This window comes from Apiospora hydei, assembly GCF_038363865.1.
Source record: "Apiospora hydei strain CBS 114990 chromosome Unknown utg000006l_segment0_segment0, whole genome shotgun sequence".
Taxonomy (NCBI): Eukaryota; Fungi; Ascomycota; class Sordariomycetes; order Amphisphaeriales; family Apiosporaceae; genus Apiospora; species Apiospora hydei.
In genome coordinates, this window is record NW_027117365.1 from 2,520,734 (window position 1) to 2,548,724 (window position 27,991).

The 27,991-nt window shown below is 55.1% G+C and overlaps 9 protein-coding genes across 9 annotated transcripts; 7 read left to right on the plus strand and 2 right to left on the minus strand.

The window, feature by feature from the left end:
- Nucleotides 1-1,285: 1,285 nt before the first annotated feature.
- Nucleotides 1,286-2,110, plus strand: PG997_007987 (uncharacterized protein; the record flags this gene model as incomplete). The annotated part of the gene is made up of 1 exon (XM_066812302.1): nt 1,286-2,110. One exon carries the CDS (start codon nt 1,286-1,288, stop codon nt 2,108-2,110), a length of 825 nt encoding a protein of 274 aa, XP_066667644.1.
- A 1,364-nt stretch (nt 2,111-3,474) lies between these two features.
- On the plus strand, nt 3,475-4,749 carry PG997_007988 (uncharacterized protein; the record flags this gene model as incomplete). The annotated part of the gene is made up of 3 exons (XM_066812303.1): nt 3,475-3,537; nt 3,599-4,204; nt 4,267-4,749. The coding sequence occupies 3 exons, from the start codon at nt 3,475-3,477 to the stop codon at nt 4,747-4,749; spliced, it is 1,152 nt and encodes a 383-aa protein (XP_066667645.1).
- Nucleotides 4,750-5,139: 390 nt separating this feature from the next.
- On the plus strand, nt 5,140-6,839 carry PG997_007989 (MFS general substrate transporter; the record flags this gene model as incomplete). Its single annotated transcript, XM_066812304.1, has 3 exons — nt 5,140-5,476; nt 5,585-5,831; nt 5,882-6,839. The coding sequence occupies 3 exons, from the start codon at nt 5,140-5,142 to the stop codon at nt 6,837-6,839; spliced, it is 1,542 nt and encodes a 513-aa protein (XP_066667646.1).
- A 980-nt stretch (nt 6,840-7,819) lies between these two features.
- On the plus strand, nt 7,820-9,226 carry PG997_007990 (uncharacterized protein; the record flags this gene model as incomplete). The annotated part of the gene is made up of 4 exons (XM_066812305.1): nt 7,820-8,120; nt 8,205-8,265; nt 8,324-8,752; nt 8,881-9,226. 4 exons carry the CDS (start codon nt 7,820-7,822, stop codon nt 9,224-9,226), a joined length of 1,137 nt encoding a protein of 378 aa, XP_066667647.1.
- A 1,649-nt stretch (nt 9,227-10,875) lies between these two features.
- On the plus strand, nt 10,876-12,489 carry PG997_007991 (uncharacterized protein; the record flags this gene model as incomplete). The annotated part of the gene is made up of 1 exon (XM_066812306.1): nt 10,876-12,489. The coding sequence occupies one exon, from the start codon at nt 10,876-10,878 to the stop codon at nt 12,487-12,489; it is 1,614 nt and encodes a 537-aa protein (XP_066667648.1).
- Nucleotides 12,490-13,018: 529 nt separating this feature from the next.
- Nucleotides 13,019-15,532, minus strand: PG997_007992 (uncharacterized protein; the record flags this gene model as incomplete). The annotated part of the gene is made up of 2 exons (XM_066812307.1): nt 13,019-15,402; nt 15,493-15,532. The coding sequence occupies 2 exons, from the start codon at nt 15,530-15,532 to the stop codon at nt 13,019-13,021; spliced, it is 2,424 nt and encodes an 807-aa protein (XP_066667649.1).
- Nucleotides 15,533-15,999: 467 nt separating this feature from the next.
- Nucleotides 16,000-16,908, plus strand: PG997_007993 (uncharacterized protein; the record flags this gene model as incomplete). Its single annotated transcript, XM_066812308.1, has 1 exon — nt 16,000-16,908. The coding sequence occupies one exon, from the start codon at nt 16,000-16,002 to the stop codon at nt 16,906-16,908; it is 909 nt and encodes a 302-aa protein (XP_066667650.1).
- A 240-nt stretch (nt 16,909-17,148) lies between these two features.
- PG997_007994 (kinetochore protein nuf2) lies at nt 17,149-18,597 on the minus strand (the record flags this gene model as incomplete). The annotated part of the gene is made up of 2 exons (XM_066812309.1): nt 17,149-17,262; nt 17,323-18,597. 2 exons carry the CDS (start codon nt 18,595-18,597, stop codon nt 17,149-17,151), a joined length of 1,389 nt encoding a protein of 462 aa, XP_066667651.1.
- Nucleotides 18,598-24,519: 5,922 nt separating this feature from the next.
- On the plus strand, nt 24,520-27,030 carry PG997_007995 (uncharacterized protein; the record flags this gene model as incomplete). Its single annotated transcript, XM_066812310.1, has 1 exon — nt 24,520-27,030. One exon carries the CDS (start codon nt 24,520-24,522, stop codon nt 27,028-27,030), a length of 2,511 nt encoding a protein of 836 aa, XP_066667652.1.
- Nucleotides 27,031-27,991: the final 961 nt, after the last annotated feature.

Consider the following 27,991-nt stretch of genomic DNA (forward strand, 5'->3'; position numbering starts at 1 on the left):
ATCACGCGAGGTATATGCTACCTCCTGTACAAAGTTAATAGCCAGTTCATAATAGCAGAATGATTACTACTGCAAATTCTTTCTATATACTGAAGGTAGTACGACGTGAGAACATTACGCGTTCTGTTATTCTGCCCCCAAAGAGTCACAAGCCCACAAGGTGTAAGCAAACTACTACGGCGTATTTTGCTACGTTATCGTTACATTATATCTAACCTGAAGTTCCTTTTAAACAAAGTGATGCTCGCATACTCGGGTTCAGCTACGTATAATGCCAATCTATTCGAGTCGCTCCGCCCCCAGCGCTAGAGACCGTATGCTTACTGTTCACAAAGTACCTGCATATTTATTAAGACAATTAATTGAACGTAAGCTGGACTATTATCAGGTGAGAATTAAGTGCCAAGTGCGGAGTTGCTTACACCTGACCCAATATTTCCCCAGCATGAGCTAAGCCCGCTCCCGCGGGCGATCATGGCAGTCAGCACCGTCAGCACCGCCATCTCAGGCACCCTATGAATAGAGAAAAAGCAATGCTTCTTATTCGAACCTGCTTTGATCCAAGTTTTACTAATTCTCGCCCGCACGCTAATCCCGCAGTCTAAATAAATGGCCGTTGCATGTGCGGGATGAGCTACGTCCAGGTCGGGGTCCGGTTTGGGGTCTAGAACACTGCTCATCCTTTCATAAGAGTAAGTGCATAGACTTTGTAACAGGTTTGCATTAGGGGTGTTCCTTCGTAGGCAGCAGTTCATGTGTAAGCTGCAGCCCCCAAGCAGCCAAGAGATCCCCGGAATGCCCCCATATGCAAGCTGATGTGCGTACATTTGCTGCATTGGGTTGGAACCGCCCCCCCGGAAGAGCTGATTGGGCTATGCGTGCATCGTTACTTACTATAGACCTAGATGGATGCTGACCATCCATAGCAGTTGGTAATTCAAGTAAGACTACCATGACAGTGTACCTACGTTACTCGAGGTCGAGCCCAGAACGCGTTCGCACTCCAAGAGCCTTGGGATAGCGTAGATTATAGATGACTTCTATCAATAGAAGGCGTTTGTGGCAGTGATGTTTACTACGACGCCGAGGAGAAGGCCAGAAGAGAACGAGGTGATGAGATATAAGAGATAAGAAATGCCCTCGGTGTAAGTTGGATATCTTCAGTACTCATCGACAACAAGACACACACACCTTTCAATACAACAGTTCACTCTACCCCCTTCTTTCAAACTCATCTTTATCCTTTTCTATCTTTATACACACACACATATATATCTATCCCAAGATGCACACCACCACCGTCGCCCTCCTCGTCCTGGCCGCCTCGGCCGCCACCGCCAAGGGCATCGTGTACGACTGCAGCAAGACGCCCCAGATCTGCCTGAACACGTGCTGGGCGGTCAAGTGCGCGGGCCTGCCCGCAGGCCTGCACGGCGGCGGCAACAAGGACGCCAAGGCCTCCAAGAAGAAGGGGACCGAGAACCGCAACGCCTGGGGCTACGGCAGCAAGCCGTGCGACGAGAGCAAGCACAACAAGTACTGGAAGAACGGCAACGTCAAGAACACGTCGCCCGACGAGTACCCCTACGCCTCGTCCAAGGAGGGCGGGCTCAAGGGCGCGGGCAAGCCCGTACAGCTGCGCTGCGTGCCCACGGCGGAGCAGAAGAGCCAGAGCGGCAAGGTGTCCGGGCTCGGCACGGCCAAGACGACGGACGTCTGGACCACCAAGTGGGACAACATCCAGAACCTGCCCCAGGACTGGTGCGGCGCCGCGCCCAAGTGCAAGAACGACGGGCACCAGTTCACCGCCACGGCCAAGGGCGTCTTCACCCGCTCCCTCGATATCGGGGCCGAGCACATCCCCGTCTTCGAGGACGCCGTCTACGAGGGCAACTCGACCACCATCAACGTGCGCGCCGACGAGGCCGACCTCGGCGACGTCGACGACGTTCCCGATGTCGAGGAGGAGTTCGACGATGGTGTCGAGGCCCGTGATGTCGAGGAGGCTGACTTGGACATTGACGATGTGCCTGATGTCGAGGAGGACGAGGACGAGGCCGAGGGAGTCGAGGCCCGTGGCGAGAAGGTCGGTCTTGCTTTCCGGGCTTAAGCAGTCCAGCTGTCTTCTTGGCTTGCGGATCTTGTTCCTCGCTATACATTACTCTGGGCATCTTGGGTGGGAGGCATTTGATGGATTTCATGGGCGTTTCGGGTGGTGCTTTTGGACTGCATATTCTACTTCTTCTCATGTTGCATGACCTTGCAACCCCTTTTTCTGGCTCTAGGCTACTACGTAGGGGTTTCTTCCCATTAGACAGTTTATACTACTATCCACAATAAAGTCTTTCATTGAGAATACTGTTTAGTCCCTAAATCGATCACATTTCTTCCAAGTGTCTTTATCTCATGCTATTGCATATCTTATAGTGTAAAAGTATAAGTGCTGTTATACGTAAATCGTCTCATACCTCCCTAGAGGCTCATTTATCATTCTTGAATGTTATATGTAGATTTCACTCTTGTAGAAATGGGTTCATTTGGGCACATTCAACCTATAATAGGCAATGCAAATATGCATAGTGATTCCAAGGGAAAGCCAGCCGTGGATGCCAACTGTCAAGGCATGCGACTCATCAGAATCATGAGAATGTTGCTGTGCACATATCCGCACGCAATAGGCTAATCCTGCAGGGTCTCCAGGGGGCGGGGTTTGGGGAAATGGTCCCTAAGCTCCGTAAGCCGCAATTAGAGATGCCTTACGCGTTGTCGCGTTTGCCTATACGGTATGTAAGATTTTGGGGGCTGTATATGCAGGCATGCCGTCATAGCTGAGACTGCAATACCATGACACTTGATGCATATTGTGCTTGCTGGCTGGCAGGCAAGCAACTTGCTGAATTAGTGTTGGCGGCTGCTATTGTTAGAGATGTGGGTTCTAGCCCAGGGGTGCCTTATAGTAAAACACAGGGCATCTCAGCTCAGCTCGTTAGTTGCATGTACACGTAGCCTGGCTAGAGGTACATACATGATTGGCAATTATTCATGCCAACTGCAGGGCATAGTAATATATGCCTAGGAGCAAAGAAGGAATATTTCTTACTGTATTGGGGCTGTGTGTCCAGCCCTGTCCCTGTCCCTGTTCCCGACCCATCCCCTCCCGCCAACGACCTGATCGATTAGCAGCCAAGATCCTTAATTGGCGGGGCTGTCCCGCCCCCAAACAACCAAGGCTTAACAAGACCTCGTCGTCATCTCCCCTTTGTTGCTTTGGGACGTACATAACCACGATCTGTAATCATGGCTTAGTTTGTGCCTCGAATGATCCGTATTCCAATACCAAGGCTTTCTTTTACTATCTTGCAATCCCTCACTTTGGTGGTCCAGAGTGCTCAGCAAACCTCAAGATATTCTTCATTCACAGTACCAGAGATCTGCCAGTTTCATCCCCGTCTTCTTCAACGAAATTCAGGCATTATGAGTAACGGAGCGCAACAGCGATACCTCATCATCTCCGACTCGGAGAATGTTGATTTCAATGTAAGACGAACTTATTGAGCTGATCCTGACCGTGCTGGAAAACTAACGCTCAACGACACAGCTCATCAATGATGCAGTTCTCTCCAATGAGAAGCTGGTCCTACCTGTGAAGCCGGACCTGTCCGAGATACTCACGGCAGAGAGCAGGCCCATCAGCTCATATGCGTCGCCCTTCATCAACCTGGACGAGGATGGAGAGGGCGAAGCCAGGGAGACGATGCGCCAGGCCATGGCTCGCGACAACATGGCCACAACCAAGGCATACGCCGTCCTGGACAGCCACTCGGCCGAGGACCGTACCACGTGCTTTGTGAGCTCCTTCGAGTACGAGAGCCGCGAGAAAGGGGATGGCGAAGACGAAGATGAGGAAGAAGCCGCTAGCAGTGTCAACATCCGTTGCAACCTCAACTCCGTCGTGTCCCTGCTGGATGAGCTTGAAGCCGCCGAGGACTCCACTGCCGCCCGCATCCTCCGCAACGAGGCCGCGGCGGTGGGAGGGGTTTGGGACACCGAAAGGGTTCAGGCGCTGCGCGATCATCCCTCCAAGCTACGATCTGCTAAGTGGAAGCCGAGTCCGGCGTGGGACGAGGACTGCGCGATGGAAGGCCGTGGCGAGACGGCCCATCCTTACCTGCCCGTTTTCCAGACCGCAGATATCAGCCTTGAGGTAAGCTTTTAGTTATGTATAGAAGCTTCGGCATTCGTTTTGGTACTGAAACCTCGTTATAGACCCTTCAAGCTTTTGTCAAGGAGGCATCATCCAAGGCCAACACCGGCAGCGGCGAAGATGAGGAGGATGGAGATGAAGTCCAGCCGGTCATGGCGTTCATCACCTCGCTGAGGTCGCCCTTCTTCGACCAGCCGGCCCTCCAGCCCCCTGCAGCAAAGCCGGCGCTGGCGGATGATCTGCTGGGCCTCTCGGCGGGCGAGGTCGACATGGTGGTGCGCAGCGCCTTCCCCAAGCAGAATTTTGAGAACGTGAAGCTGCACTACAACGCCTTTGTCATCATGGACGAGCACACCGAGGCCACGCAGAGCGTCATCTTGGCCATCAATAGCGAGTTCGGCGGCGAGCTGCAGCTCGTCCGCTGCGTGTTCGCGACGGCGCTGGAGTCGGTCCTGGGGATCCAGGAGACGGGCTTGTGCATGGATGTCATGGCCAATGAGGCGCCGTCGGACAATGGCGCTGCGATCATGCAGAGCAGCGACTAGGCTAGTGACTTGGTCTTGTCCAGCGGTTGATGGGTGGATTGCGCAGAAACTCCGGGTAGCAATTCAAATGGGATTGGAAGGCGTATTAATGGGATGGTACCAATGAAGAAACATCAAGTAAACTGCCCATGTACATGAAAAGGTGCTCGCCAAGTCCAGTGATAAGATGCATCGTAAATGGGGCCCAACAGGAGTCCATTGATTGATTAGCGGGTTGGAGGAGGGGCAATCGGGCGACCCTGTAAGCTAAAGCCTGGGGAACACCCCTGGGGGATGTCTTTAGTGGGCCGGACCTTGTGGAATTGCAAGACCGGCAGCGCTCCGCGATAAGCACCCTCCCGACTTGTCGCTTTCATCTTCCTGATTAAGTTGAAGAGAACCCAGCATGCCATGGAGGACGACACGGACTCTTTCCTCGGCCCTGAGCGTGCAGTCAGCCAGGAGAGAGACGACAACCAAAAGGCCAGGCGTGGCCCAGTTCCTCGTCGCGCCGTGATCAGTGCGCTGCTTATCCTGCTCTTCCTGGTCAATTTCGCCCAAAGCCTCTCGAGTCTCCCGCTGAACCGCGTCATCGAGAGGCGGCTCTGTCGCGAGTATTACACAGAGTACGACAAGTCCCGGATCGGCCATGATGGCACTGTCCCGGAGGAACTCTGCAAAGTCAACGAGGTGCAGAGGGGACTGGCGGGGATTCAGGGCGCCGTCGATACAGCTTGGATTGTCGGCGGTAAGCCATCTCCGCGTACTTACGTCGTTTTGAGCCCCCATCCGCGACACCCTGCATCACCGCATCACCTGCTCACCGGGGGTTGATGGGTCGCTGACAACGACACAGATTTTGTCATGACTATACCCCTCGGCTTCATGGCCGAAAAGTATGGCCAGCGTGCCATATTATGGCTGAACCTGATTCCAAGAATTTGGATGCTTGTCTGGGCAGTCGTTGTCGGCTATTTTGAGCATGCTCTGCCCACCCATGCCATCATCGCCGCCCCCGTACTCTCTGTGCTCGGTGGGGACTGTGTCTTTAACTCGATCACATACACAATCGCCTCCGGTATTACGGACGATTATGTCCTTCGGTCAGTAAAGCCACCTTGATGGGAAGTGCTGTTGGCTAATGAGTAATCAGGGCAACTTACTTTGGCTGGATGGGCTCCATATCATACGTAGTTTCTCTCGGCGGGCCGGCGCTCGCCGCGGCATCCATGACGGTCCTCATCTGGTTACCATTTTGGATAGGCATAGCTCTGCTCCTGCTCGCTGTTCCCGCCGTCTCATTGCTTCCTGACCATTTAGGAAAGGCCGAGGCCAACCGGTCTAATACTGCCACCGCGCTGGAGCAAGCAGAGCCTCTGATACCCTCACCGGCTCCGGCAGTCCCAATGTCTCAAGATTCGATCGTGAGAGCCATTCTGAGGCGACTTGGGACCCTGCGATCAATTTCCGCGAGCCACCCACGCAACTTGACTCTGATGTTCATTTGCTTCTTCTTATCCTCGTTGGCAAGCTCCGACACGAAACTGCTTCCACAGTACATCTCCAAGCGCTATCACTGGAGTTTTGCTTCTGCTGGGTATTTGCTGTCTGGCAAGGCCGTGGTCAACTTTGTTCTCCTCACAGTCATAATACCTTGGCTCCTCCGATCGCGGCACTCACCAGCAGGCGCGTCCGCAGGTAACAGCGATACCGATAAAGCTAATGCCCGCTATGCACTGATTTGTTGGGTTGTCTCGGTAATTGGTGCTTCCGCGATTGCGGTTTCAACCGAGATCTGGCTGCTTTTTCCGTCGCTGCTCATTTATGCTCTGGGTTCTGCCCTCCCCATCTTCACCCTGTCGTTGCTCAAGTCGCCGGCGATTGCCCCAAAACATGAAGGAGATCTGGCAGGGTCCGTTGACCCGGAAACACACATCTTCTCTATGGTGGTAATGGTGAAAACGCTGGGCTCGCTGTTGGGCGCACCGTTGATGGCGATCCTCTGGGTTTATGGGATCAACACCGGAGGTGCTGCTTTGGGCACACCGTTCTTCATCAGCGCGGCCTGTTATGTGCTAGCTATTGTTGTTTTCAGAAGTGTGAACCTCTGAAAATTATAGGGAAGCTTGGCAGGACTTGACCGCCCGTGCTCCCGTAAGTTCTTTACGGGGCTGTTGTTGTTGTTATATTATTGTTCCTAATCGAAAGAAGCCCGCAGAGCATCCTGTTTAGGAAGCCATCCGCATGGGAGTCTTCTAGACAAATACCACGTTGTCTATCGGGGATATGTCAATTTCCACCGGGAGGGAATCATGGTACATCGTCTTTCATTACCAAGAGGGTGTGGCTAGAGATATGACCATTCTCATGGCGCGCCACCACGCCTCCTTTCAGAAGGGTGCTACAGCCAAGAATATTCCAAGACGGTGTGGAAATAGCATCTTTGGCGACCGCGCCTCGAATCTACTTAGAGATAACTGGGAAAAGACGACACCGCCTTTTAGGCCTACTATCGGCCGCAGATACAGTTTGCTATTGAGTTGGGCCACACTCTTGACTGCGCACAGTAGCGTAACGCCTAGACTCCTGAAGCGTCCACACCTCTTGGAAATTCGAATGTGTCTTGGCCTTACCTCCTTCATTTCAACTCAACAGAGTTGTATCGAAATGAAAGCCCCCTTTTTGATGTCAGCTACAGCAGTAGCTCACGACCAACTTGAAAACGTCCTGTCGGACCATTTGCTTATAACGCATGGCGCCCTCCGACTACCTAGTCGAGACTGAGGCTGTTCTGTTATTCTTTCGCTTCTGTCAACATTTCTCCCCGCTTTCACTCATTAATCCAACCGCTGCACCTGGTCGTGCATGTATATTTTCACAGCTGCAACTTCGTAGCGACTATAGGCTCATTGGTTCTGCTTGGACTGGTTTGCCAACTTCGTTCCTCTGCAACATATCTACTTCGCTTCCATACTTGCTGAACGATTGGCCATGGCACACCCGAACGGTGTTACAGCAATGGGCAATCTGCCTCATCCGCTGATGGCATCCAATTCCACTATGCCTGTCATGACAGGTCTCCCAAAAAGGCATGAATCCCGCACAGCTCAAGTACATGATCGGATTCGGACCCAAAGTCAACTGCACACTGGACCTGTGCCCGCTGGAGATGAGCGTGACGGGCTATCTCCCGAGTCTCCCCGTCAACATCATCTTCATCGCCCTGTACGCCTTTGCCATGGCTCTACACATCATGCTTGGGTTCCGCTGGAAGTCGTGGTTCTTCACGCTCTGCTGCGTCACTTGTACCACCAGCGCCATCGCGGGTTACATAGGGCGTGTATACATGCATTACAACCCGTTCGGGTTCTATCCGTTCCTTATCCAGGGAGGTAAGTGGACCAGCTAATCTTTATAATAGCCCTCGCCTGTCCTGACAATGAAATGTTGCATGACTGACCGACCGCCATATGTAGTGTTCTTGACGATTGTCCCCGTCTTCTATTGCGCAGGCATCTACGTAACATTAGCTATGGCGTAAGCGCTCCATCTTGACTTCGCTCCGGCGAGGGACTTGTCGCTGACCATACTCCAGTATCAATAACCTCGCACCTCACCTCCAGCGCTTCAACCCCTCCCTACTGGTGTGGATCTTCCTGCCGGGCGACATGCTAGCCCTGACACTGCAGTCGGCTGGGGCCATCATCAGTGCCACGGCCGAGGTGGGCAGCGATCTGGTCCACACGGGCGAGCATATTTCGGTCATCGGGCTGGCCCTGCAGGTATTCTCCATTGCCGTCTTCGCCTGTCTGTTCACCGACTTCGCCGTGCGTTTCTTCCGCAGCCCCAAGGGCGCGCCCGAGCTCAATAGCTACGACACCCGGCTCCGCTTCTTCATGGCCATGATCCTCATTGCGCTCATCTTGACAACGGCCAGGAGCTGTTACCGAGTCGCCGAACTGTACCAGGGATATACCGGAGAGCTCATGAAGGAAGAGGCGCTGTTTATCATGTTGGAAGGATGGTGAGTAACATACCCCAGTAAGATTCGCATGGCTCACCTCACCTACTCTTGTTTCGACTCACCTCCACTTCGTGATCGCTTTGATGGATTCGGAAGACTGACATAGACCTGTGTCTTCTTGCCTACAGCGCCATCGTCGTTTGCGTCTACCTGCTGACCATTGGCCACCCGGGGTACGTCTTCCGCGACGAGCAAAACCGGGCGTTCCAGTCCATGGACGACGCCGCCTTCAGCGTGAGCTCGGGGACCGTGGCCAAGGGCGTGCGGATGGAGATGCGCAAGGTGCGGGCGCGGGCCAGCCGCATCATGACGGGCGTCCGGGCCAGCCGCTTCGACGACATGGAGAGGCGCCTGCTCGAGATGGAGGCCCAGATGGTGAGCCGCCAGAACAGCAACAGGAGCTACCGGTCCCACTACGCGCCCTCGGCTTACTCGGCCTACTCGCGCTACACGGACCGCTCCCGCCCGTTCTGAGAGCGAAGGGGGCCCTGGGAGTACCCGTGTTCTGGTCTTCTATCTTTCTAGACGAAGTTGATGGTGCTCTCGCTCGCCCTTTGACACGGCCCATTTGCATATATAGTCTGGTTCAGCGTTCTATTGGAAAAGAAGGGTTTGGTTTATTGGAGTTTCATAGCCGGATGGCGTTACATGCATATGTTGAGTAATGGCATGGCAGCGAGCTTGTAAGATACCCGGGTTGTATCCTGCTCAACTTTGCTGTAATCGATTTAATGAAGATATAAATAAATAAAACACAATACCGCAAGTTTCTGGAACCGATCCATACTCCTCGAAACCTCAAGGGCATGAATCGTGGACATAGTTATGGTGACTCCCACAGCGAGTTGCTGTCACGATCATCATGCCATTTGCCGGTGGGTGGCTGCCTCCAGGATCGCATTACCGCCATGTCCGCTGCGGGCTGTCCCATACCTCACTCAATGGCAGCCCCCATTTCTCGTGTCGCGGCAATCAACTAGGTGTCGACAAATCTGGCACGTCATGACATGTTTAGAAGAGAAAAAAGAGCAAACGCCACTCATTGTGGTGAGTTTGAACTTGTAGCATTTGGATCCATCTAGCTGGTTGGCGAAAACGCTAGACCGAAGTTGAGTTCGGAACCAAAGCCATCAGTTTCAGGACAACTTTACTCGACGGAAATGCTGATCTCAATCTTCTCTTCTTCCCCTCAATAACCCCTTTCTGGTCGGATGTCGAAGGAATTGTAAAGGCGCAACTGCCGAGGCTTTTCATTCTGTATCCGCCACAACGAATGAAGGCGATTCACTAGACACTCGATTTGCCTTTTCCCAGGTCGAGAGCCGGATCAGTATGCTTATCTTGGCAGGCCCGGTCGCCGGGTTTCAAGATGATGTCAGCCTACCTACTTTACCTATTCCGTTGTTTACCTACAATCGCCGCCTCTGGGAAGAGGTACAGGCGCCGGAATGGGAGGCTGTACAAGTGCATGCGGCAATGTGCGGCCTTGCTTGGCAGCGTCTCCCTCTCTCTCTCCTAAGAGACGGTCAATCTCGGCCGTTTCTCTTGTCGGCAACTCTAAGAGATGACAATGCTTGGCGGGCACAATAGCCATCTCAGCATCGAGCACGAGACTAGAGATGTTCTATCACCTGGCCGATGGGCAACTACACCAGAGACCGCCCTTCCTCTTGGCAGCACTTTGGTTGTTATTGGCCATTTCGGATGCGCACCTTGTTGACAGCACAGCCAACCCATCAAGATGGAGGGCTTATCGCTCTCGTCGTTAGCTCTCGCCTGTCAGTCTTCCGGGCTACCTCAAATCCTCAACGGGCTAACTGTCATCAGTCCTGTCGCCCTCGACTCATGACTACCGGCCGAAATTGATTACACGTAGTGCCAGAACGTAGATGCCAAGCACCCAGGCTCTCCACCGTGCGGCCGGTATCCCATCGTAATCGTCATAGGGGATAGGGCGACAGAGGCTTCTGGCAGCATGGATGGATATAAAGGGCCTGCCGATCTCGACCGGTTTTGGGATTCGATTCTTGGATATCAACAACCACAAAGCATCTATCAGCGCCTTATACACTTTCTTCTTCTATTCTCCACGCTCTTTAAAACCCATTTTATACTTCATCATCATGGGAAACGTAATCCTCATCACCGGCTCGACCGGTTTCGTTGGCAAGGTCGTGGTCGAGACCCTCTTCCGCTGCCGGACCAGCTTCCCCTTTGACAAGATCGTCGTGCTCGTGCGGGCCAACAAGACCAAGAGCGCGCGGGAGCGGTTCCTCGACCTGGCCGAGAAGTCGCCGTGTTTCAGCCTGCTGCCGCCCTCGTGGGTCGACGATGTGCGCGTCGTCGAGGGCGACATGGGCGAAGACGACTGCGGCATCGCCGACAAGGACGACGCGGCGTACCTCTACAAGAACACCAACCACATCATCCACTGCGCCGCGAGCATCTCCTTCAGCGCCGCGGCCGACGTGCTGCTGCGCGAGAACGTCGGCAGCTCCCTGAACCTCCTGGCCCTGGCCCGCCGCTGCCCCCAGCTGCAGCACGCCGTGCTCACGTCGACGGCCTACGTGACGCCCTGGACCACGGCGCCGATCCACGAGCAACTGGTGCCCCTGCCCCTGCCCGCCGCGGAGCTGTGCGAGCGGCTCCGGTCGGGCGCGCTGTCGGGCGACGCCGCCCTGAAGCTCACGGGCCACCCGAACCTCTACACCCTGACCAAGTGCCTGGCCGAGCACGTCGTGGCCGAGGCGCGCGCCGGCCTGCCCCTGACCGTGGTGCGGCCCAGCATCGTCTCGGCCGCGTGGCAGTACCCGATGCCCGGCTGGATCGACAGCTTCGCCGCCGTCACGGGCGTCTTTACGGGCGTCTGGATGGGCGTCCTGCGCGTCGTGCGCGGCAACCTCGAGACCGTCCTCGACATCGTCCCCGTCGACAGCGTGGCCATGAGCCTGGTGTCGACCTGCCTGGCCGACGTCCCGCAGCCGCAGACCGAGAAGAGCGGCTCCTCGGCTTCCTCTGGCTCGTACCCGCTCCGCATCTTCCACGCCACGACGGGCATCCAGCACAACATCCACGCCGTCCAGGTCTACCGCATCATGACCAGCGCACGCCTCCCCGCCCACCCGACCATGAAGCCCGACCTGCGCTACTACGGCCAAAACGCCCTCTGGCTCTCCCTGGCCGACTTCGTGCACCAGGCCGTGCCCGTCGCCCTCGGCCGCGCCTGGGCCGCTGTGTCCGGCAACGCGAAGCTCGCGCGGAACCTGACGAAAGCCCGCCGCATGCAGCGGAGCTGCAACGCGCTGTTTGCGCACTTTGGCTCGCACGCCTACGATTTCCGCTCGTCGCGCGACGACACCCTCGACGCCGGGTTCGAGGCGGACGAGTACCTCGAGCGCGTCTTCCGGGGCGCGGGGAAGTTCCTGCTCAAGCTTGATGTTTCGCTCCAGACGGTCGCGATGGAGAAGCTGTATAGCGAGAGCGAGGCGGCTTCGGGGTCGGAGTCGACCTCGAGCTCCGGCGGCAGCATCAATGGCGGCGATGATGATAGCAGTGTCAACGACGGTGAATCCGAGTCTGGAGGATCGGCTGCGTCGTCCATCATGATGGATGTTGCTGGTGTAACGAGCGTTGATTCCACGAAGACTGGAGATGGGCCGTTGGTGGTAGAAGGCGATGGCCTCCTGCCAAAGAAGAAGTCGGGGGTTGTCGTCACCGCGGTTGCAGTTGCTCTATAGAATTGGAATCATGTTTATAGGGGGTTCGATGGCATCCTCGGTATGGCTAGGCACAGGAGTTGATGGTTTGTTGTGATTTAGGAGAAACGGAGTTCGGTTCAGGTGTGTGGTTGAAAATGGGTACTCGCTCGCAGGCATGGGTTTTTGTCAAAGGAGCTATTCAGACATCATGTGTTACTAGGAACCTTTTTAGATCAACGGGGACAAGGCGTCATGGTGCATTTCATAGAAATTTCTTAGAAAGATAAATTATTTTAATGCAACCATTATTCGCACCATATTTTGGTGCTCTATTGACACACGATCGATGAGACATCTCTCACAATGACATGCCCAGACATGATGGTTTTGGGCATGTGACTTGCACCAACCTTTGTTACTTCCCTCCAGAGAGGTACTGAGTCTTACTACTCTTCACGAGAAAGACACAGATTACAATGTCGCCATGAGAATGCACCATTTTGAATATTGATTTTCATTTAACTCTGCTTCAAGGTACGGCCAGCTAACGTAGGACCTAGGACGTCGTTCAGTCATCAAGGAACCGCTGCAGCTCCCCTTTCTCCCCTTCACTATCGTCCTCGTCGTCATCACCACCCTCCTCTTCTCCCCCATCATCCGTTTCGTATTCCTCGCCGGATTCTTCCTCTTCCTCTTCACCGGACTCCTCCTCTTCTTCTTCCTCACTATCGCCCTCATCCTCAGCCAACCAATCGTCCAGCGTCTTGGCGCCGGACCCGTTACTCTTGCCCGCGCCGGCGGCTTCCATGCCCCTGAAGGAAGAGGAAGGAGAGGTCTCGTCCAGCCGCTGCGATGCAGGTATAGAGCCGCGGGACAAACCCTCGCCGTACTCGGGCCGACCGCCTTCCTGCGCTCCCCGCAACTTCGGGTCAGGCTCTCGGCCCTCCTCAACCCAGGCGGGCAATGGCTCGTAACCGCGCAGACCGTGCACACCGCCGCCTCCGGCCAGGACCAGGGCCGAGGACCCCAGCAGCAAACCCTTGCGCGTCTCAGACGGACTGAGGGCCTGGGGCGCGGGTTTGGGCGCGAGCAGCATCAGAGTCGCGAGCTGCGGCACCTCGAGGAGCGCCTTGTAGAGGCGTGTGCGGTCGCGCAGGTCGTATGAGGTGTCGTAGCGCACGAGCAGCAGCACATAGCTCCACAGCTTAGCGATGGGGTGGTCTTCCGACGGCATTTGGACAGCAGGCGCAGGAGACTGGGGCCTGTCCTCATCGTCGCCATTCTCTTCCGATGCCAATTTCTCCTGTTGCTTTTGCTGTTGTTCCTGCTGCAACTTCTCGGCTTCGCGATTGATGTGATGCAGATAGACCTTGGCGGCCAGCAGGACAATCTGCCGCTTCGCGATCTCGGACTCGTCCGTGAACTCCCTCAGCAGAATGCGAAGAACGTCCGCGGCGATATTGTCCTCGCCGTTGAGACCGGCGAACTCGCCGACCAGCCAGATGATGGTCGCGCGCGCCTGCGGGTCCGTGGCAGAATCCAGGTTCTTGGCCAACCGCACCACGGTGCCCATGTGGGCCTCGGGGTCCTGCTGGATGAGATGCCGTATGACCGTCAACGATTCCGCGGCCAATGTGCCGTCCAGGCTTGTTATTTGGCCCAAGAGAAGACGCATGCACCGCGGCGCCGTGGCGGGGTCGGTCTGCGCACATCGCCCGATGGCTCGCACCGCCTCGCGCACGAGGGCCTTATTCGTGCCGCGCGAGAAGTGCTCGAGCTCGTTGAGGATAAGGCTCTTGGTGTGGAGAGGCGAGTGGGGGAAGATGAGGGTGAGGATCTCCAGCTTGAGCTCCCACACGGGCGCGCTGTCCGTGGCGCGAACCAGGAAATGCGAGGCGTATTTGACGAAGGAAGCCGGATGCACCAGACAGACGGACACGATGTTGTAGAGGGCCACCTGTTCGATGTCCTGCGCCGAACGCATCAATGCGACCAGCGGGCCGACTGCCATCTTCGTGTATTCGGGGGTGCCGATGTTTGCGTAGCATCGTGCCACAGCCAGCACGACTCCCGAGTTACGACTCTGCAAGAGGGGCTTGATCGTGTTCAGGAGCAAGGCCAGATCGGGATCTAGAACCACGGTTTCTTCGCTCCCCCCAGGAGCGGCCGTTCTGCCGTCGCCATAGAAGTCCTGGAGGTCGCCCGATGTGTCCTGGGTTTTAGCATTCCGCGTCCGCCTCGGGAAACACTTGCGGGCGTAGACAGTCATTAGGCGGAGCATAGCCAGCTGGCTCCACTCGTCCATATCGACGACCTTCTTGACCAGACTGCGGTAGTGTTTGTGGATCAGGTCGAGGCGCTCTGGACAGATCTCGAGGAAGGCGGACACGGCGGCGCCGGCGACGAAGTACTGCTTGTCGCCGAGCAGACCGGAGAGGTATTCGAGCAGCTGGGGCAGGCAGGCGGGCTCGAGGCGGTAGCACTTCGGTATGGCGAGAGCGGCGGCACGGCGGACGAGAGGCGACATATCGCCCGCGCCCTTCTTGATGGCCAACGAGACGATCTGGGAGATGACGGGGACGCGGATGCCGGACATGGTGCGGAGGGCAAGGGCGCGGACCTGGGGGTTGCCGTCGGACAGGGACTTCTGGATGGTGTTGATGGACAGCAGGGCGAGATCGGGCTCCTGCTCGGCGTGGTGGATGAGGTAGATGTAGACGAGCTTCTTGATCTCGAGGTTGGGCGAGGCCACGTTCTTGACCACGGACGAGAAGAAGGGCAGGGTGCGCTGGCCGCGGTACATCATGGCGGTGACGCGGCGCAGGCCGTCCTGGATCTCGCGCTCATTGCGGCTGTCGAGGAGCTTCTTGAGGTGGGCGGTCGGGAGCGACTTGGTCGCGGTGCGGGTGCTGCTTCGGGCGGCTTGGGCGGCGTCTAGGGTGAGCTCGCGTGCTGTATGGTTGTCGATCGTCCATGATTAGCTTCAAGCTCTCGATGATGGGGAAAGAAAGAGAGGGCAGAGAGCGGGAGCCATTTGCTTACCACTCTCGAGCAGACTCGAGATGCGCGATATGGACTCCATGGTGAATAGAAGAGAAAAGAGTCGGCTTGGACGCACAGTCAGCTCCCTTGCTGCTGTTTGTCGTGTGCCGGAATAGGAGGACTATACTGCCGGGGAAGATGTGGTATGTCTGTAGGAAATAATAATGAATGTGACGTACGTAATCGAGAGAGGACCCCCGGCCGCCGGAAGCTGCTGCTGCTACAGCTGCTGAATCGTTGGCGGGGCTTTTCTTTTGTGTGTGCGACGGCCGAGCTCTCGATTAGCGGGACGGACAGGGCGCCTGGACGAACCTTAGGACCCTTGTGCAGTGAGTGTGATACCTGCAAATGCCAAATGCCATCACCACAACGCCATACAATGAGCCTGCATTTGAAGATTTATTGATCATTGACCATATTTCCCTTCTACAGTGGATACCATTGCCTAGCCAAGTATTTACCAAAACATGCATCTACAATAGCACGCATTATTACAACCTATTATCCATGCAGTCCGCCAACGTGCTGGTCCTCTCACCAGCATTGCCATCGGAGCTGCTCACTTACATCCTGGACCACCATGTCTACCCGACAACGCTCGTAATCTGCTCTTCGCGGGCCGTGTTTCTAGAAGCACTCGCCAATGAGACGACACAACACCAACAGCCCATACCAGGCAATGGAAGCATAGTGGAAGAAGAATCCAATCTTGATAACCACGACACCCCAATACAAGGACCTCAGACGCAACATCAACAACAAGTACCGCCACGCCCGCCGCCGCCGCCGCCAGACCCAAACATTAGACTCCTATCCTCCCCACTATACCAGCTCTCCATATCGCGACACATCAGGACCATCTACACGCCCACGGTAACGCACCTGCGGTCCTACCTAGCCGTCTTCTCACCCACCTCATCCTCCTCCAACCCCATCCCGCCACCCCCATCCTCCTTCCGCTCCCCCACCGCGCGCAGGCCGCCCCACCTGATCCTCTACGGCCTCGTGGCCCTGCACCGGGACACGAGCGAGTGGAGCGCACAGGGCCTGGGCACCACGTGCGCGGCCGTGGCCGAGACGGGCCGGCGGCTCGGGTGGCGCGTCGAGGTGGCCGATCCGCCTGGGCCCTCGCCCTCGCCGTACCAAAGCCCTCGTGACCATGATCTCACCTTGGGCGATGAAACTCACGAGGATGCGAGGAGGAACAAGGTTAGGGGCGAGCAAGCTTTGCAGGAGCTCCTGAGGGAGAAAGTACCCATACTCAGCGGAGGCGTACCACTCAGGCCGGGACTGTTTGATGCCGACGAGGGAGGTGGTTGGTCCGGAAGAGCGGTTGAGGTCGGAAGGGTCCTGAGTCGGTGGTGTCACTTTGCTAAGGGGGAGTGGGATGAAGAACTTGAAGATCAAGGGGTTTAGTTCAAATTCTTAGTGGCAAGTGCCGCAAGTATTGACATATGAGGCGCACCGAGCCATAGCATGTTGGCATATCATCTGATATCACGTTCGTTATTGGTCTCGTGTATGGTCATTGTTGTCCTATTTCGTACAGGCCTATACAACTGTCTGCACCACTCGAACACCTGACGCCATAGTCCAAATACTCCAGGGGTATCTTTTCATCAATCGTAACATTATCGTAAACACTCCACAGACCACTCAGATAGCCTGCTCCATCTCCGTGATGTACAGCTTGATATGCGACTCCATCTTGAGATACTCGTCATAGGCGTTGCGAACCTCGTTCTCGATGTTCTCCTTGAGGTCCATCATCTAGGATATTTGGGTTAGCATTTTAAGCACTCGGTTTCTGGGATGGGCTGGATTAGTTACCTTCTTCTCCGTCTGTTCGATGCGCACGCGCCGCCTCTCCATTTCAGTGCCCTTGGCCGACCGCTCCTCGGTCAACTTCTTGTGCAGCGCTCGCAGTTCCTCCATTTTTTCCTTGGCTTCGTGTGCCTTTTCCCGGCTTTGGTCGCGCAGTTTCTCCGTCCTCTCGTTCCATTTTGACAGCTGGCGCTGGAGCAGGGCCTCTGTGCGCTCGACCTCCTTGACGTTGTTACCGCGTTCGGAGAGTGCATCCCGTTGCTTGGAATTTCGCGCATTTTCTTCCTCCTCCTTGGACAGCTCCGTAGATATCTCGTCGAGCAGCTTGATGCAAGAGGCCACATCGGCCGCGACTACGGTGAAGGAATCCGTTGACGTCTGCAACGCGCGGGCCCTGCGGTCCAAAGCGTCGATGTGACCCTTGTCGGAGTTGAGCGTATTGTTGAGCTCTGTGAGACTGGTCTGCAGAGCGGTTGGACTTTGCAAGGTGTATGGCCGAAGCTTTGCGCTTTCTTGCTTCAGGTGCAGCTTGTCGGCCGTCTTCTGTTCCAGCCTCTGCGCCAGCTCGCCCTTCCGCGCCTTCGCCTCCTCCAGCCTTGCCGCAACCTTCTCTTGATTCCGTCGCAGATCCAGCAATGTCTTTTTCAGCTCCTCATTCCTGGCCGTTTTCTCGCGCGCTTGCGCCTCCAGTGCCCTGCGGTTCTGCTTCATGTCGGCCAGCCGGACCTCCATCTCCTGGTTTGACTCGTAGAGTGCTTCGATGCGAGTCTTGGTGGTCTCAGCCTTGTTGAAGTGCTGGTCGATGACGTTGGTCTGGCTCTCGCGGAAGCGGACAAAGTTGATGAGGTAGCTGAAGATCTTGACCAGGCGGTCGTGGGTAGGCTTGTAGAGGTCCGTGAAGCTGAAGTCGGTGACGCCGCACTCCAGCAGCAAGCGACGGAGGGAGACGTAGAAGCCCATCAGGTTGCGCGTGTCGGGCGGGACGACGTCTGGGTAGTCGCCGCAGATGTCCTCGGCGGCGGCGCGCATGGCCGGCTCGACCGACTCGCGCGTCGCGTTGAGGAGCAGCTCGGCGAACCACTCGAATATCATCTGCACCTGGACTGCGTTGGGCTTGTTCAGGTCGGCCACGGTGAAAGGGATTCCGATGTCTGTTATGCATCCGACAATCTCTTTGTCGGGCAGGCGCATGAACGCATCTGCCTCCTCTTCCTTTTTGCGCGTCGTACGCGATGTGGTCTGCGACGGCGGTATGATTGACATACGCGGATTGAACGACATGATGGCGGTGTTGCGTTGAGTGCTGGTTCTGTTTGTCGTATTCCCCCACGCTCTATTCAGTTTGGTCTATGAAAAGACCCAGTTCCAATCGCAATGGTTCGTGTGAGCGTATCGTGTATCAGTTGATGTCTTGAAGAAGTCAATGTGTTGTATGGGCGTTTTTAGAGTCACATGCCAGATTTCGTTCAAATGTTTCCTAAACCAAAAATGACTTTGACACCACTTTACCTTCTTCTGGTAAACATGGGGAAGTCGCGTTGCCCTTGGCGACAAGCGGCTGCCAATTGAGCTGCCCACCAGCTGGCTGAAAACTTCCTCCCAGCTGGCAAATAAACTCAAAATACAGACCGGAAGTTCCCAGTTGCAAGGACAGGGTCTGCAGAAGAGAAGTATCCACGGATGTCAAAATGTGTCCAACTTGCAGCAAATTCGGGCCTAATAATAACATTGATATAGTCCTGACCATGGTTCTGATGGAATATGGAATTTGAATTTCTCAACATCAATTTCGAGTGACCCATTACCCACATCCGCCTCCCAGAAGTTGTCCAGCCAAGGTATCTGTTGGTTGCCTCAATCCCTCAACTTTTTCATTCTACAGCACGCACAGACCGGAGAACCTCTTTCCTGCGTCTCGGACTACAGTAGACTCGTCCGCACAGCTGGACAGTTACTTGGAAATGATGGATTTGATTCGGTCCAGTTGCCGGATTTTCAATCTTGCCTGCATAGGTCTAATGCAACAAAAAGCAACGATAAGCAGCAGATGACGGGACAGTTCGTCCAGTAAACAGCGTTTCACTTAGACCTGGGGTTGAAAAGAACCAACAAGCACCAGGCAGACGGGACCAGAGGAATAGCAGCTCCGCGTGGCAAATGATCATCACAGACAGAGTCCGCCTTACAATATAGCTTGAGACCGGACTTGCCAACCTATGGGACCGGGCATCCGGCAGCGCGAGGCCGGAAGAGGCCCGTGGGATCTTTCAGATCTAGTCCACACACGTTGGGCTCTGGCCCGGGCTGATGGGCCATTTAAATCTCCGTTTCAGGGTCCTTAGGAGGGGTGGCCCAGGTCGTTAACGCTTCATGCTATAGCTAAGCTCCCAGCTCCAACGCAGCTCTAAAAAGTTGCCCTACGAAACAAATATATGGCCGATCCACCCACAAGCCGTGCCAGCGAGTCAAGCTGCTGGCTGTTGAGGGAGCATGGAGCCGGATTGCTGGCGAAACAGTCCGGCTTTTTACGATGCCTGCCGTTAAGACACGGGGAAATAATAGCCGGCCAGAAAACCAGTTGCTACTACTATTTCTCTCCGCTTCCATCTTGGCGTATCACATCGAAAGTATGTATACTGTCCGAGCATGTCAGCAATACTGTCACTTGGTGTGTGCGTAAACATGCCCAGATACCGCCCAGAGCTGAAGTTGGCAAATGAGGCTCATTTCTGGTTGGACCAATTGGTTTCCTCGCAGTGAGAAAGATGGCCGCCGCCCATTACTCAGGCCTCTGGACTCACAAGCCTAGCAAGGCACCGAATCTTTAGCCATGAATCTTGTGCATCATCGAATGCGCCCCAGGGACAATCCTTCGAATGTTCGACCTGCGCATCACCAATCGAATTACGGGGCGTTGATAGTGGCAGAAAAACGAAGGGTAATCATCTGGAAACTAGAAAGACGTAATGTAATCACACGCACCGGTGCCACGGCACCTCCTTCAAACGGCATATCCAATCAGCAGCGATACTCGGCCGTTGTCCATCCTTCTAGTGTTCTAGCTAAGACGAATCACAGAGGGCGTCGATTTTGATACGTCCCATGTCCAGGTGGCAGATATCCGGACGTACCGGTGGTAGAAGGATCAACGTTTGAAGACGATGTGACTTGCACTCGAGCTTGCGTGCAGCCGAGTTCCAACGATATTGGAACATCCCCGGTTCGTCGGTACCACTACAGGGTTCCGAGGAGACTTCTAGTTCATGATCTGCATACTGTATCTAATTAAGACATGCCACTTATCGCCATCGCCTCTGAAGATCTTACTGGCTCCGTGGTCAAGGAAAAATGCGTGTCGCGCATCTGCGCACTACGTGTCAGTCTGACAGGCACAACGGCATGCTTTAACAGCTGTGCAGAATTGAATATCCCCGCATGAGACCCCACGGCACGAGGCCGATGTTGCCCCCTTGGAACGTCCAGGCCTGCACTCCTGTCGTCTCAGGGGAGAGTCGTTGTGATGACACTGCCGAGGCCGAGCTTCGATGAGCGACAATGATCACGTAACAGTAGATCGCGTGTGCGGCCCATTGAGATTCTTGGAATCTACGAAAACCTTACCTTGCCCTGCACGGTACCCAAGAGAATGGCGTGCGCGGTGACGTTGGGCGTAACCCAGCAGGACACGCGAGATCCACCGTGACGCCGATTGGGAAGGAGGCCTAGCCCTCGGGGCCCTGGCATGGGCGAATGCCAATCACTGCCTCTCTCGACACACAAACCCGTTGCTGATCGGTCACAACCCCGAAACGACGCATCTGGACCGCCCGGGGGCCAAGCCAGTTTTTTTTGTTACCTTACTCGACCATGACATAACGCGCCCAGGCATATCCAGTATCCAGTGCAGAAGTAACCCGACATCGCAAATCACGGCGCTTAGGGGGCCCGACATCGACGATGGCATCAAGTTTATACCTACCCTCATACTTGGCTCGAGCGGCGGTGGGTTATATAGATTGGTAGAGTAGGTACTTACGTGGTAGGGTATATGCAGCTTTGCGAGACAATTTGAGGAGGGGGTATTGACTGCCGTGCCTGCGAAAACAGGAGCTGCCGTGGGCAATGGGCTTGCGGAAGAGGTAGTCGAAGGCGGTAGGGCGCTCGCCACGTTTTCGCCAAACGTCCAAATGCGAGCAACCCCGATCTAGATGGAGTATGTGAAATGAGATATGTGCCTTTCCGGCCTACCCTGCGATTTCCCGTAGCCGAATTGGAAGTGTTGTTGTTTTTCCTTTCAGCAGAAGCCGATTCTATCATGCGTGTTGTGACCCCAGATGTGGCTGTCTCTAATACGTACTTTTTACCAAGTGAGATTGTTCTCAGCGAGATAGCCGCAGAATAGCCTCAAAAGCAATGGGAAAACCATGCGTCAAAGCACAGTTGGTTCCCAGATTAGTAAAAGCAGCCAGCGGGTTAGCTGATCAGGCTTGGCTGGAATATGGTATGTATAATAATAACCTGGACGGCCACTGCGAGTCCTAGGGTTTCTGACTTGAGGAACCTCCCCAAACTTCGTGGCGGTGGCACTGGTCGGGGCCTTGCAACGGCAGGCCGCCTAAGGGGCTCGGAGGGAACTTGTCGCGCGACATATCCCAGACTGCCAAAGACATCGTCCTCCATAACTTCTGTCGCGACTAATTGGCTATGTTGAAGCGTGAACTTTTGGATAATGGCATCACATCATAGTAGGAAGCAAAGAATGAGCCAGCCGCGTTGCCAGCAGACTGGTGTGTGCTATCGAGGATGCGGCATTACAGCGTACAGCACAGTAATACGACCTATTTGTCGCTCGCTCGCTCTCGTTCTCTCTCTGTCACAAACGAGAGGGCACTAAGTGACCACCTAACCACGCCCCCTCAACCCTGGCCGCTTAGCCGATTCTGAATACGATCTGCATCAAGAGGTCTGTCGTCCAGGGGTCTGTCACTGGTACATATGTACGAAAGGCAGATGGGGAGGCCTGTCGACTGGTGCGTGCAGGGGTTGTAACTTGTGCTGCGGGAATATTCAGGTACCGCTACCTCTCTCCCTGCTACATACCTCCATCAGTTGGCATCACCGACACATTCTCCGAGGTCGTAAGGGTGTATTGTATGTATGTAACAGCAAGAGGGCGAGTTAGATGCCTGTCGTTCGTTACCTACCAGCATCCGAGATATTTTTTCGATGTGGTTGCGTAACAGGGATGGGCCGATTGTGTGGCCACAACAACAGCAGGTCCGCCGAATATGTCGCAGGAGGAGCTCGGAATAGGAAACCTCCTCCAAGCAGATCAATTGATTCCGAGTCACGGCGAGCTAGCGCCTGCGTGCCAGTGGACGACGCGATACACATACACAAGGGTAAGGTTCAGAGTAGGGTATCGCGAGCGCGGCCAGCGGCCAGTTCGGCTTGGAGCCTCTCTAGGTCTGGGAATTTTGGGTTGTTACATCGCACTACGACTGTTCTTCCATCTTAACCTGGGGCCAACACGTAACACGCTGTACGAATGTTTTTTGCCTCTTATGCCCGCTGGGGTGTACTATTACTAAGTGTGTATTAGTATTCACAGCTCCGGAAGCTGTTAGCAGCATTGGCCATTCAGCCATCGGCCCTCAATCGATGGAAGTTTGAGGTACTTGGCGTTTTAGCGGTACTTGTCTGGTAGTGGTAGCAGAAACGAGATTTCCCAACGCCCCCACCACGATTGGTGATTGGCACCGCCCAGTCTCTGTGCGGCCCAGGAGCCCTGTAGGTACCGGTGCGTAACACGCCCGCTAGAACGTGAGAGCAGGGAACAGGTGGGTTGTTTGGCTCTGGTACCTGCCTCCCGACTTTATGGTTTGTACCGATACATTGACCGAAGTCAATCATCAATTCAATTCCAATATTGAATTGATGGATGGACATGGGGGAGGAAAAAGCAGAACAAGAAGCGGGATGGGAAGAATGGGACAGCCAGCCCTTAGCCCCCCTCTCTCCTTACAGGGCACTCAGAGCTGACTTCGAACTGAATGTACTTGCTTCCTTTCCTGTTAAGGTAGGGTCTTGGACGTGGACGGACAGCAGGGGAGCAAGAAGAAGCAGTGTGTGGTATTTCTTCTTCGCTGTGCCTTGGGGGAATTCTAAAATAAGTCAAGAAGAGCAGCCATTCCCTGTTGGCCACGCCACTGCCACCCAGGAGTGAACGGATGGCATCGCCATAGAATAAGCATCCATCTCCCATCGCCCACAGCCGGGGCAACACCCATTCGCCATCTTACCACTGCTACCACCACCCGTCCTGATCACATATCACCCCTCCGCCTCCCCTGGTCTGCCCCGTTCGCAGTTCATCAGTTCCTGTTCCTGTTTTTCATGCTCCTCTCTTTTAGCAGTCGAGGACCCCCGGAACCAAGGACATTTTTGCTGCCTCGACCTTCCCTCCTCCCCTATGATAGATTGTATCATCCCCCACCCACCCGGCATTGAGCGAAGAATTGAGTGAAACCTAGCCATTCCAGAACGCACGCAAATCTCGATTGCCAACCTACCGCGCTGGATTCCGCATCAAATACTAGACAAGACGACACACACAGCGCGACGGGGAGCATTGCCATGCAAATACGCCAATTTGCAGCAATCTGTTAAAGTTCGCTATTTTCCCGGCCGACGTAAAGCCCGGGCGTTTCAATACGGTCGATCCGTATCTGCTGCCCTCACTTGTGATCCCTCTCTGGCAACAGCAGGCGGCCTTTTGCTCTCTCGCCTTGGCTCGTTCAACCACTTTCCAGGTCCTGTTCGACAGTTGCGCAAACACGACCGCCCCAATGCTGTGCAACTGCATCTCCATTGCGTAAGGTAACCCGTTTCTCGAGGCTCTTTCGTTTTCGACAACTGCTGCAGCAGCAACAGCAGCGACATTTCAAAGCAAGTCGACCGACACCAATCAATCACCGTGGTCGGCCGGCACCCATAGGTCGAATCGACGACAATTCTGTTTTCCTGGATTGACTTTCCCGACCCCACGACCTCCTAAATGGCGATAATGTTAATACCTACAGCACCCGCTAAAAGCATCACGCACAACAACCAACACCCTTGTAGGGCAACGACCTTGCATTGCTAGACGCCGCCTCCTGCGACACACCTGCATAAAAAAGCTGCACATCAACGCAGGGCATAATGGCCATCTGGCCATTCCGCCGCAAAGGGTCGCGCAAACGACCCCCGGGCAATGGGCGGCAGACGGTCGATGCACCAGGCCCTCCCCGAGCAGCAACCGAGCCCGCCACCTCGTCAGGTCCCGTCGATGCAGCGACATCTTCACTGGATGTCGCCGGTCGCAGAGCTAGCAAGCGGCAACGTCAGCAACGGGGCGATCTGCCTGACCAACACCAGTGGCGGGGCCGCACCTATAGTTTTTCGCCGGGCCGTCGGGACTCAATTCGTGTCGCGCGGACTCGTCCAAGCCAGCACGACCCAGTCCCACCCGTGCCCGCTATTCCAAAATCCGCCACGACACTTAGCGACCATGATATTTACAGGGAACAGGGCCCATCCAACCACACCACCGGCCACCCTTATGATTCACAGAACCCTGAAATGGATATCAGGGACCGAGTTCCCACCCTCCACCACAACGACTCCCGCAGCAAACGCAGCGCCCAACATCTTCCACGCCACAAATCCAGCAAACGAAGGAAAGAAGATCATGACCGCGAAGCTGAGGTAAAGGCCATGAGCCACTTGCAACCAACGCCTGTTCGCCCTGCTACCGACAGCTGGACTTCGGGTAGACCGATGAAGAGGGAAAGCAAGCGAGCCCGTACGGGGCCCGCTCGTCCCTGGGACCAGCGAGACTCCGATATTTCTCTGCCCGGGCCAGAGTCGATCAACTCGGCCATGTCGACCGACTCGGACCAGATCGCCTGGAAGCTGTCCTCCCTCGATGCACTGGCACCCCGCCCGACGCTACGATACTCATCCAACCCTCTCTATGGCGCCTCGTCAGGTTCGGGCCCGTTCCGGACCGGGTCGCAGAAGAGGAAGCTGGCCGAAAGGGGCCCGATACCCGAGTCGACATTGAAAGCCCACAAGCGAGTCGACGACCTTGCAGATGACCTCGGTGCCTCCGATCTTCGCGAGCTTATGGAGAGGGACAAGAGGAGGAGGGAACGGAAAACCCAGCGAGATCGAGAAAGAGTCGAAAAACGGCTAGCAAGGAAATCGGAACGACAACGGGCAGAAGAAGCAGAAGCCGCGAGAAACGGCACACCCCCTCCTCAAAATCTAGAAAGGGGTGTCCTGGGGCGTGATACTATGGGTCTTGGCATTGATACCACATCTGCCGTGGTCACCTCGTCCAGACAACGGCGGTCAAATGACTCTCCTAGCAGACAGGAGAAGGAGCCAGCCCGACCGGCCGAGGAACCACAGGCCAAGCGACGCTCACCTAGCCCCTTGGAAAACTTCCATAGGGTTGACAGCATTCCTCTATCCCCCGCGGTTGCAGCGGCGCCTCAACCCAAGCAACCAGAACCCGCGAATGAGCCGGAAATCCGAAAGTCACGATCGCCCAGCCCTAGACTCATGGGTCTCATCCGACCCAAGAAACAACGTTCAGCATCTCCCAAAGAGGCCCAAGAGAAACCTGAGAGCGCCGAAAAGGCGTCGACGCCATCATCTATGCGAATTGCCTCGAGGTCCGAAGAGTCCGAATCCGGAGGACAGGCCTCGGATGGAGGTTCATCCTCAAAGCCTTGGTCTTTCTTCAAATGGGGAAGACGCAACAAGCGTGATTCTGGGCCTTCATCATTCTCCAACACATCTCGGGACTCCATGTCAACTCACCAACCTCCTCAGCCCATGAACTATATGCCACGACAGTTGAGCTCCAAAGTCCCCAAGCGAACAATGTCACGTTTCCGTGAGGATCTTCCCGAGCTCCCGCTATCTCCCCCGGACTCCCGCGTCGCTTCTCCTGATGCCGAAGGCGTGCTTACAGAGCCCTTGCCTGTAATTCCCGACGATGTCGTGATGCGTTACGATACGCCCACATCCGGCCATCGTGCAACGCCCCTCTCGATGCACAGAGAAGAAACCATGACATCACCACCTCCCCAGTCTATGTCTTTGGCATCTATAGATTCGGAAGGCTCATGGCTGTCCGGTGGGCGAATGGGTAACCGCAAGCGCGCCTCATCCGGCGTGCAGGCATCTTTGACAAGCTACCCCGTCGGCTCTCCATCACGCAATTCCGAAGAACACGAAATCGATCAACACTCGATTGCTGACGACGAGTTTCTGAAGACTGTGGTGGATGATAAACTCCGCCGCAAGTCCACCGGCGAGGCTCTGCCAAGTAGTGACGACGAGGACGATTTGGATCAGTCGCCCAAGTGGGGAAACGTTAAGCACACCCCGACCGTGATGCACCATCGCGACACCATGCGAAGTCGAGAAGGGCTCCTCCAAACATACGAAGACGACGAGAAACACGTCGGTGTTGAGCAGCCTAGCGATGACGAGGATATGTCCGAGGGCGAGAACCCGGGTGTCCCTCAAAGAGCCACGAGTGTCAAGGTCGGCGATCACTTGCGCAACTTCAGCCGCGGTAGCGCCAAGCTGCTAGAGATCTCTCCCCGCCCCTCTGCCGAGACGAGGAGGAGTATCCACGAGCCTGTCACTCAATGAGGCAAACAGGGCTTCGAGTCGGTTTAACCAGCACCACAAGACGCCGAGGCCAATGGCAGCGATTTATCCCAGCAGACAGCAGCAAGAAAACACAACCAACTCCAACGTGACGCCCTACCATGAAAGGGGGTCTCTACACACTCATTTTGATTTCCTTACTTCTGTCACCAACACCAACTTTATTCGCTCTTTCACAAACTTTCCTTTTCTGTTTCATACCAAGAAAAAGACGAAAAAAAAGTTGAAAAGTTGCTGCTGTCAATCGCTGGGATTATCATCGCCAAAACGCTAAGCTAGAGGCTGGTTTTACATCGAAATTGCTTCGGACCAGAGCACGGAGCTCGCCATCTGCCTGGTTTGGCGACATTCGTCTCCTGGGCAGGGTCGACTTACACACCCTATCGTGAGCCGACGCAAATCAAGTCAGACTTTGATCACTGCACCCATATTCTTGGCGTCACCCGGCTCGGGTGACGCCGACTTTTTTTTTCTGGCATCTGGAATGATGCGCTAATAACAATAGAGATACTCTCTGGCAGGGCTTGGACGGTCGGTCGGTCAAACAAAAACGGGTCGTCGCGGCCGGGTCTATTCTTCGAAGGCCTGCTTGACGCAATGGGAATTAACGGCTGGGGAACAATTGTGCTTTTTGTAGGAGATACCATCTTGTGTTCTGTCATACTGGTTTTGATTTTGATTTTCTTCTCTTTATTTTATTTCCCCTCGGCAGGGGGAAACGGCGAACTCGGTTCATTTTATACCCCCAAACCAGACAGACCACGGTCACTTTCTAAGAAGTGCCTGTGCCTCCGCTCATGTGCGCAACCAGGGTTGTTGAGCACATGAAGATCATGTATGTACAATTTGGTACAATCAAAATAAGAGAAAGCATATTTATCTACGTATCCGTCTGCTGTGATGTCCATGATGATACTCAAACATCTTTCAAGAGTGGCAGGAC